The 10,241-nt window shown below is 56.7% G+C and overlaps 1 protein-coding gene across 1 annotated transcript; it reads left to right on the top strand.

Annotated features, from left to right (window-relative positions):
• The first annotated feature begins 1,123 nt into the window (after nt 1-1,123).
• LOC119095237 (transcription elongation factor B polypeptide 3) lies at nt 1,124-9,482 on the top strand. Its single transcript, XM_037218105.1, has 10 exons — nt 1,124-1,357; nt 3,280-3,522; nt 4,057-4,252; nt 4,780-4,868; nt 5,564-5,751; nt 6,162-6,256; nt 6,608-6,807; nt 7,415-7,564; nt 8,435-8,573; nt 8,971-9,482. Exons 1-10 carry the CDS (start codon nt 1,280-1,282, stop codon nt 9,024-9,026), a joined length of 1,434 nt encoding a protein of 477 aa, XP_037074000.1. The 5' UTR covers nt 1,124-1,279; the 3' UTR covers nt 9,027-9,482.
• Nucleotides 9,483-10,241: the final 759 nt, after the last annotated feature.

Here is a 10,241-nt window from a genome sequence, read left to right as displayed (position 1 = left end):
TCCCCACCACCCTACACCAATTTCTCCCGCGACTCCATTTGGCACGCCCTTCTCCTTGCCACCAGCGTGACATCCGCGCACTCTTACCGGAATCAGAAGACCGACGTCCCGGTGACCGCTGACCGGCGGCCGGTCAGCCCCCGCCTCCGGCGGTCGGCCGCAGAGGCGCACCCAGCCGCGCGCACCAGCACGCACTACACCACAGCACGATGTTTCTCGACTGATGTCGCCGATTCACACGGAACATGCTTTCTTCCCCGGCCTGATCTCGTTTGGTGACGCTCAACATCATGTTCTGCTGTCTTGTCCCGTTCGGTCACGCGCAGCATTGCCTTAGAGAAGATTTGGTTAAGGTGAGGGGGTCACATATTTTAGTGTTCGGTATAGCAAATTGTTTTACCATCTTCGTGGGAGATTACACGAAGGAATGTCCATTGCAGCTTTCTGTTTGCATGTTCAGTTCGAATGGCTACTGCTCATGAAGATATTTTGACCCGAGTTAGCCGAGATGGGTTAAGCAAGCCCTCTGTACATTTGAGCACGCTCGGGTGCGAGTCAGTAGTTCTACTTTCAGCTTCATTGCACCACACTGCTTATGAAGTTGCGGGCAACTGGTATGATCCTGACACATGCTGGGCGTGAAGGCTGTTCGTCCCCATAATGGGTAGGAGACGCCAACCTTTTTCATGACATTACCGCATTTTAATGCACCTCCACCGCACGTTTGACGGGCAAGAAAAAGTTCACATGTTAACAATGCATAAGGTACATCCACGTCCTCCCTGAGGTGCCAGTTTCCGAACAACCTGGTACGCCAACCTCTCTTGCACCTACACAGTCGTAGAATATGCTGCATTGCTGAAAAGCATGACGGCGATTAAATAAAAGGCTTATACGAATTGACCAATGTCCTCTGGTAAGCAGTGCATACAAAGGGATTGAGTTCGATGTTGTTGCAATGTGCACGTTTGGCTATGCTGCATAAAACAAGCTAAAATTTTACTGCTTCAGTACTGCGGAGAGAGCTGGCTGCCAAATAACATCTAAGTGTACGGAACAAGTATTGGGACAAATATTACGCACGAGACTTTTCCGACTTTCACAGCATATGTGTTGTGTAAAACTTCTATGTTTTGGAGTTCCGTGCGCGTGTGGTCAGGCTTTTACGACTTTTGTGATTATGATGTAAAATCAAAGCAAGGTAGGACCTTTGCTTGGTCGAGCCATAAGCAAGGCCTGGAAGACTACATAGCGATACGAAGAGGTGTCAGAAGCGGATATGACGATGAGTGCCTCGTTATTGGAGATCGTCGAGCATTACCAGAAAAAGGTCGAAAGGTACAGCGATGAGGACAAGGTGAGCACTTTGTAACACATTTAACACACACAGTAGTTTACTGTCTTCTGTAGAAGTGCTAAGTCTGTCTTCATGTCTTGGTTCAACTTGTGTTTTGCGTACTTCCATGTTTTGCGTAATTCCATCCGTTTGAGCATCTTTTCTAAATTTTGCTCAGATGTAGGTTGTGCCAGATTCAGCAAGGTTGAACATGATAACATGGGATTTTGTTGCATAAGGAGAGTGGGACATGCATATGCCAACTACAAATAATTTAGTGTAATGCCTTCAATTGTGAAATGTTCAAGCCTTACAGACTTCCACTTTCGGTAACTGTTTTTTCGTGATTCTGTGCAGTTTGCATGCTTGGGATTAGGATGTATTTCTCCTGTTGGCTGAACCACTATAATCTATGTTTGTGAAACAAATATTTATGCCTGCCAATCATCCTCACAGATTATCCATTTACATCCAGCAGATGCAGAAGTTATCTCTCAATTTTTTACCACATGCACCATGCATAGCATACAGTCTTAGGCAGCCATACCAAAAATATTCTGTACCAACTGTGCTCTGGGAGTGATCTTGGATTTGCACTTAGCACTGAAATTTTTTGAGATAATTGTCCAAGTTGGCAGTGCCAAGCACCTTCCTGTAAAATGTTGCAAGATTCCAGATAATTATCTAGACCAGCTGTTGGTCTTGTGTATATTTAATGTCATTTAGATGAAGAAAATCAGTTTGTTGCAGTTGTTTAATGCCTCTTGTGACAGGGGTCTAAGGATGCCAAGGCCCATGTAATTTTGCAATCATATGAAATGCCATTAACCTGCTGTTTGGTGTCAAATGTCATTCAGGCAGTGATAAATGCTCAACTCTCACAGGCTTTTGAAATCACTTAAGGCCTAGCCAAAGCTGTTTTGATTTGTTTGCATGCATCTCAGTCATAACACCAAATTTGGAAACATTTGAGCCTTGGTACGCACATGCGCTTCTACTGTTTTCATGAGTTCTTTATCATGAGCATACTTGAGCAGCATTTAAAAATAATGTTTAGTACATAAAAAGCTAGTTGCAACTTTAATTGCACTAAGTTTTTTTCAAATGGAGGTTTAAACAAGGTCATGTTCCTGAGCCACCTTACCATGATTATTTGCAATCATGTTCAGTTTTGTCCATTCTTGTCCATGCATTTTGTGCTATCATTGCTGACACAGTTGGTGTGTTCTTAGCTGTTAAGTCTGATTATCTAACCAATTATTTTATGTCTGCTATATGGTATATACATATACCAAGGCCCAGAATATGTGTCACACTTAAAACTGTACCTGAGTAACTTTGTCAAAACAAAGTGAGGCTAGACAAAAAGTGAGCTGTATAAACATTAAATGCACCAATCCATCATATCAGATGACAATATTTCAGGTGAAGAGCATTGTCTTACACCATATAGCAGACATAAAATAATTGGTTAGATAATCACACTTAACAGCTAATATATATATATATATATATATATATATTATATATATATCTATATATATATATATATATAATATATATATATAGTATATATATATGTGTACATATATATATATATATATATATATATATGTATATATATATGTGTACATATATATATATATATATATATATATATATATATATATATATATATATATATATATATATATATATATATATATATATACATATCTATATAAGGCTCATGTTATTTTGTGCATGTTGCATTATGGAATTGGTTATTTCTGATTATGCTATATAAAGTTTTTGGGTGATATTATAAGACCTAGACTTAAAGAATAAACTGAGGCCATGGTCAGAAGCTCCACCACAAGTGTAGCACAACAACAGCCACAGCAACCAACACCGCAGACAACGTGCAAGCAGTCTCCCCAACGCTTTGCTCTTTGCATCCCCAGATCCTGCACTGCTTCAGCAAGCTGCAGAGGCTGCCCATCACGGTGGACGTGTTGTCGCGCACCGGCGTGGGCAAGACGGTGAACGCCTTCCGGCGCGATCCGGGCCCGGTCGGGCTCAAGTCGCGGGAGCTTGTCTCCAAATGGAAGCGCATCTTCGACGAGAACGAGCAGGCCGAGCGGGCCAGCGCGCGCAGCGCTTCGCCGGCCGCCAGCGACGGCAGCGAGCGCATGGAGATCGACGAGGCGCGCGCGCGCGAGGAGCAGCGCCAGCGCGAGGCGGAGGAGGAGGAGCAGCGCCAGCGCGAGGCGGAGGAGGAGGAGCGGCGCCAGCGCGAGCTGGCCGAGGCCGAGGCTGAGCGGGAGGCGCAGGCGGCCGCTGAGGCCGAGCGGCGCGCGCGCGACGAGAAGCGGCGCCGCCGCGAGGAGCGCGCGCGCCGCGAGGAGGCGGCCGGCCCGAGCAGCGAGCACCGGCACAAGGAGCGCGACCGCGCCGAGAGCAGGCACCGCAAGGAGAGCAAGCACCGTCGGCACGAGCCGGCGCCGGTGAACGGCCACGATCCCGCCGCCTCGCTCAGCCCGGACACCGCCGGCGGCGGTGACCGCGACCGCGATCGCGACCGTGATCGTGACCGTGACCGTGATCGTGACCGCGACCGTGACCGCGACCGCGACCGTGACCGCGACCGTGACCGTGAAGGGCGACCGCGCAAGCATGGAAAGGAGCGGGATCGGCGAGACGTCGGCGCCTCGCCCGACGGCGCGGCGCCGACGCCGAAGGTCAACGGCGAGGCGGCGCGCAAGGAGCGGCACCACGGCAGCAAGCACAAGTCGTCGCGGCGCGATCGGGACCGCTCGGAGCAGGGGGCGGCGGCGCGGCCGGCCCCGGCCCTCCGCGAGGTCGACTTCCTCGGCCAGCCCAGCAGCGGCGGCGGCGACGAGGAGACCGGTGGCGCATCCTTCGCGGCCGCGCTCGGTGAGTGGGTGCAGCTTGTACCAAGGAGACTAATTCATGTCACCAGACCTCTGGTCTCCTCCGCCATCTCCGCCCCCAGCATGCTTCCTTTGCCGCTGATGCGTTGCCGTTTGACCTTGTGTTTTCACGTTCTGACCTGTCCGTCCGATTTTCCGTGCCGGGAGTGCACAGATGCTGGGTTGACCGCCATCTGGCTCGATGCTGGCTGGTCGGTGTTGAGCGAGGAAAAGGGCTGCAGTCTTGGGGTCTCAAGACACGTGTGCAGTAACATGCAAGATGCCAGCATCCTTGGCACTCAACAGTTTAAGTTTACCACGCTGCTGTCTAGGGATAGATGTGGCTGATTGTTTACTTTTTGTCTTTTTCCGGTCTTTGAGACGATTGGCTGCTAAGGATGTGTTACACTAGCCAGCCTCGCCTCGTTGTCGGGGTTATCTCCCGTGTGCAGGGGAAGCAGTTATACATCGATGAGTGCTTCGTGGCTGATCGGTTCGCTCATAACTGGGGATTCGCCCCATCTCACGCAGGCGGCTCCGACTCAGTCGTGCGGAAGAAGAAGAAGAAGTCCAAGTCGTCCTCATCAAAGTCGTCGTCTTCGCTGAACTCCTCTGGTTCTGTGAGTAGCTCTTCCCGGTTACGCTTTGAGTGGTTCCCTGTTGGCGTGGGTCGGGTTCACTCTTCCACGTGCTGACCGGGATACCGTTAGTGTCGCCCGATTTCGCTGTGCTGGTCTGAGACTCGGTCAGTCTGCTGCTGGAACTGGCAGTTGCGTGTCGGGTAAGATTATGTCGAGCATGCAAAGCTGCGTTTCGTCGCGTTACAGCATATCATTATATACCTAACCGTTTCTGAATGTTCTGGTACGCACCAAACCTCACTAGTGGTTGTACAGTTTGCGCGCTGTGTCTGATAGGTATTTCCACGCGCTGAATTCCAATTTACCACGGAACGGACAGTGCAGACATCATGTAAATATCGCTGGTCTTTGAGGGCGCCGGTGCTGCGGCCGCAGCCTGTCTGTGCATCCGCTGCCGGTTCCCCCCCCCCCCCCCCGTACTGATACAGAGGGCCGTGGCCACTGTGCTGTCCCCCGGCTGTCACTTTGGCTGCATCTTTGATTCACCCTCGAAATACCTCATTACTCTAGTCCCGTCCCTGGGTCCAGGCGTGTAGTGCACGAGCGACGAGCATCGCGCCCTGACCCCGCCGCCGCTCCCCGCTCTCCCCTGACCCCGCCGCCGCTCCCCGCTCTCCCCTGACCCAGCCGCCGCGCCCCGCTCTTCCCTGGCTGACCCCGCTCTCGCTCGGCAGCTGGTGGAGCGGGCCCGGCCATCGCCGCCGCCGCCGCCGCCGGCGCTCGAGGTGCTGGACGCGCTGCCAGAGATCTCGGGCCACTACCGGCCACTGCCGCGCGCGCCCGCCGCCGGCCGGCCCGCCGCCAAGCGCACCCTGGACGAGGAGGAGGCGTTGGCCGCCGTGCTCGGCGCCAAAAACAAACGGTGAGGGGAAGAGGGAGGTGGGGAACAGCGGCGGTGCCAGGAACACGTGGTGAGGGGAGTCGGCGAACGGGAGGGGAGGCTGTGAGGGTGGGCAGGGGCGGTGTCAGGAACGCAAGGCGAGGGGATCGTCTGACCGTCTTGTCGCTGCTTCCGTGACCGATGTTCTCCGCCTACGTCAGCCCGTCTGACCAGCGCTCTCCGTGCCCAGGAGCGGCTTCCGTGGCCGATATTCTCAACTTACGTCAGCCCGTCTGACCAGCGCTCTCCGTGCCCAGGAGCGGCTTCCGTGGCCGATGTTCTCAACTTACGTCAGCCCGTCTGACCAGCGCTCTCCGTGCCCAGGAGCGGCGCGTCGCGCTGTGTCTGACCGTCCGTGCCCCTGTGTCTGACATCCGTGCCCCTGTGTCCAGGACCAAGGTGTACTCTGGCGCGCGCAGCGCCGGCTGGTCCCGCGTGCCGACACTGGTGGACATCTGCCTGCGCAGCCTACAGGAGAACATCGACTGTGAGTGCCCACCCTGCCTGGCGTGTGCCGGACACGGCAGTCGAGCCGCTCCGTGTCGGTGACTCAAGGGCGGACTCAGGGGGGCAGATACACAGAGTTCTAGCGGAAGGTACTTCTGCTACGTCCTTTCTGACTGTGTTTGATGCAGGTGGCATTGTGTTTGCGCCTGAATCAGGGCGCATGTTTTCGTGTGGTGCCGTAGGCCGGGCATCTCCCCGCAGCCTCAGGGTGGAACCCACATCACATGGACGCCCGATCGGCTGGCTGCTGGTCTCGAGCCCCCCGAATCCACCGGCGCACGTGCTCGCGGCGCCTGCCTGCCGGACTGACGGCGCCGCCCGCCGCCCGCAGACCTGGAGTACACGGGCGGCGTGCCGTACGACATCTTGAGGCCGGTGCTGGAGAAGTGCTCGGCCGGCCAGCTGCACAACATCGAGTACTACAACTCCTACCTGCTGGAGGACACGGACGCCCTCTGGAAGGCGCTGGTGCACAAGGAGTTCCGCGCCGAGCCCCGCCAGGAGATGGAGACGTGGCGCGAGATGCATATCGTGAGTCTCCTCCGGCCGCCCTGCGCTGGACCCGGGGGGGTGTGGGGGGGGGGGGGGGGCTCGGGACTCGGGGCTCGAGACTCGGGGCTCAAGACTCGGGATTCGGGACTCGGGACTCGGGACTCGGGATTCGGGACTCGGGGCTCAGGGCTCAGGACTTGGGGCTCGGGACTCGGGATTCGGGGCTCGGGACTCGGGGCAGACCCGATGGGGTAGCGGTCTCTGCTTGGTCGGTGGGCCAGGGATGCTGATGCCTCAGCCGAGCGGCGGTGTTATCGTTGCTTCATGGCGATGTTCATGGTCCGGTGGCGGCTTCGGTATTGGGCTGGGTGGGTCGTTTGGTGGCCACCTCGCTGTGCCAGTGACTGGTGTCTGGTCTGGTCTGGTCTGGTCTGGTCTGGTGTGGTTTGGTTTGGTCAGTGTGCGGCTGCTGGTAACTGTGTCTGTCCGTTCTGAGCGAGCACAGCGGCCTGTTGCCTGTTGACCATGCCTGCTGTATCCCTTTAACACGTGCGTAATCCCCGCGGCACGAGCCAACGCGCCCGAGCGTGCTCGCCGCGGCACACAACACGGCCGGCCCGTGACGCGCGGCCGTGTCCGCCGGCAGCGCTGCGCGGAGGAGCGCGAGATCAAGTACAACAAGCTGCGCTCCATCATCGAGGGCAAGCGCCAGGAGTCGCTGGCCAGCAGCCGCAAGACCAAGGTGGCCTACGAACACACGGTGGCCAAACCGCCGAGGAACGTCGCCAGGAAACAGGTGCGAGGCGCCGACGGCGCGCGCTGCGGCGCCGGCCGAGGCGGCGGGAGCGGCGCTGAGGCGGGCTGGTGCTGTGAGCGTGGTAGCTGCGCCGCGTCTTAGGAGGGGTTGCCGCACCTGGTGGTGTAATTCACGTGTGTCGCTGGGATGGTGGCAGGATTGCGCCTGGTGGCCTCATGGGCGAGAGTTTAAAGCAGAAGCCGTTGACGTCCGTATTGACTGTGTGGCTGGATGGTGTCGCGCGTCTGTGAGTAAGCCGTTGTTCCTGTGCGGAACAATGGTCTCCCATGTACGTCTGGTGAGGTGGCATACTGGTCGCGTTGGGCTGTCCTTGATAGCGACCCTGAGCCGTTATATCACGTCGCCTTCTGGCCCGGTACGTCTCCGTGACCTCTGACCCGATACGCTTCCGTGACCTCGCGGACCCGGTGCGCCTCGGAGACCTTTAACCTGGTACGCCCCCGTGACCTCTGACCCGGTGCGTCTCCGTACCACTGACCCGATACGTCTCTGTGACCTCTGACCCGGCACGCCTCCGTGACCTCTGATTCGATACGCCTCTGACCTCCTGACCGGGTAGCCTCTGACCAGACACGTGCCTGGAGCCCCAAGAATATACCAGGATCCCATAAGCACAAAATTTTATGGGGCCCTGGATCTACCCTTGGGATCCAGACATGTGTCTGCTGCTGGCCCTCCGCAGCTTCAGAACCTTTTTGACCCGGCGCGTTCCTGTAGTCTCCAGACCTGGTGTCTCCCGTTCCCTCTGACCAAGCGTTCCTCTGTGACCTCAAACCCATTGGCCCCTTGGCCTGTGACCTCTGACACCTCCCTGACCTGCCGCCTGACCCCGCCGGCCGCCTCCGACAGGCGAAAAACGGCACGGCTGTGGCGGTGGCCATGCCGATGCCCAACTCCATGGCGGCCGGCGGGGCGAGACAGCCGCGGCCAGCGCCTGGCGCCGACCCTACTAGCCGGCCGGCGGCGCCCGGACGCACCGCCGCCCCGCGTGAGTGCCGCCGCGGCCGCCGCCGGCGGTCGGCCGCCGGGGAAGGAGAGGGCGAGTCGACCGCGCTGGACTTGAATTTCTTCACCCTGGGGTTTGCTCGCAACAATATTTTCTCCCCGCGGTGTGAAGCTCTGCATGCAGAAAGCGTGCCACCAGCGAGCTCGAAGATACTGATATATTTTATAAGTTTTGTGTTCGGGCTTATTTTTGACATTTTTTGGCGAGCCAGATTCGGATGGGACATTGTCACTTTGTCTGTTCATTCATTCACATTTGTTATATCTGTCACTTCACGCTGGTCATAATTGCCTAAAATTTATGGAACATGACGTTTCAGCCGCCCCTCCCCCTTACTCAATTTTTGTTCGACTGCTGATGAACCTTTCTGTCTTTGCAGAGAAGAAAAAGGCACCTCTCATGGCGAAGGTCTTGCGAGCGATGGGGCGACGGTGAGGCGCCGCGTCTGATTGGCCGTCCGGTTTAACGAAGCCTTCCTATTGGCCGTGACGCGCCGGCCACGCTCGTGAGTGGTCGGGCCCCACGATGGGGGAATCCTGGCGCCCGATTGGCTGCCCGGTTGAGAGACGATGCCGCATTGGCTGCGGCCCACCAGGAAGCGCCGTGATTGGCCGGGCTGACGGTGACCTCACCGCGAGCGGCCCCGTGATTGGACGAGTCTCTGCAACGTACGGATGCTGGGCTGGCGTTAGACATGACGTAGGGACACTAGGGTCATTAGGGAGGGATGTCTGCAATATTCGCCACCGTGATACTGTGGGGACTGGCGTCCTTCCCCGTCTCCTGGTGTAGGTTTGACTGTGATTGGTCGCTGGGGCTGTCTGCCCTCCTGAACGGAGGCGCCCTTGACGCCGGTCGCCCGGCACGTGGCGTGCGCTGGGGCTAGGCTGCCGGAGGGCGTGCGCCACGGTTGTCAGCCGCTTGTGAGCCGCCACACTCGGTGCGGCGCCGCTGTCGGGGCGCTCTTCTACAGCCGGCACGGCGGTCCCACGAGAGCCACGTGACTCGTGGCAGCCGCTCTGTGCCGCCGGCCGGGCGCGCGGCCACCGGCAGTCGCCGGTCGGCCAGGCGCGGCGGGGCTGGGTCGCCGATACACCATGCGTCGACGCTCTGTGTGCCGCCAGGCGTTTGCCCGTCCGCTGTTTACCCCACTTCATGCATGCCCGTAGGTGGGGTGGCTCGATCGAGGTCGGGACGAGTCCACGCTCGGGTTGTCTGGCGGGGGTCTGTTTTAGGGCCCCCTTACTGCTGCCGCCCCGTCGGATGCATAATACCTGTGTGGGCTTTGCACAGCGTGGCGAGGGTGAGTCCCCTCACCACCCTCAGTTACTGTTTTGCTGTGGTTTTGCCAGGAGGTGTTGCAGCAACGCTGGGCAGCGAACGGTTGGTCTGACAAGACGAAGGGCTGGAGCGTCATGAGGTTAATTTAGTCAATTGAGTTTGAAACTATTAGATGATACATAATAGTGCTTGGTACTTTTATCATCTGCTGTGCTGTGTTCAGTTTCAACTTGACTTGAACTTCTCAAGTCCGGGCAACGATTCCATCGAAAGGGTTCGGGCTGGCAGTCGGATTTGTGGCAGGAGCGCAGACTCGAGGTTACGCGTGTTAACGGAAGGCCGCGGAGCCTCCGCAGGCCACGTGTGCAC

This window comes from Pollicipes pollicipes, unplaced genomic scaffold, assembly GCF_011947565.3.
Source record: "Pollicipes pollicipes isolate AB1234 unplaced genomic scaffold, Ppol_2.1 Scaffold_4219;HRSCAF=4965_pilon_pilon_pilon, whole genome shotgun sequence".
Taxonomy (NCBI): Eukaryota; Metazoa; Arthropoda; class Thecostraca; order Pollicipedomorpha; family Pollicipedidae; genus Pollicipes; species Pollicipes pollicipes.
The sequence above is the reverse complement of the archived record's forward strand: the minus strand, read 5'-3'. Positions and strand labels throughout refer to the sequence as shown.

What these genes read in the sequence shown, in the direction of transcription:
- LOC119095237 (XM_037218105.1), top strand. Translation starts at nt 1,280, where the DNA reads ATGACGATGAGTGCCTCGTTATTGGAGATCGTCGAGCATTACCAGAAA. An exon ending in ATCCTTCGCGGCCGCGCTCG is followed by an intron (nt 4,253 to 4,779) that starts GTGAGTGGGTGC and finishes CATCTCACGCAG; the next exon opens with GCGGCTCCGACTCAGTCGTG. An exon ending in GGAACGTCGCCAGGAAACAG is followed by an intron (nt 7,565 to 8,434) that starts GTGCGAGGCGCC and finishes CGCCTCCGACAG; the next exon opens with GCGAAAAACGGCACGGCTGT.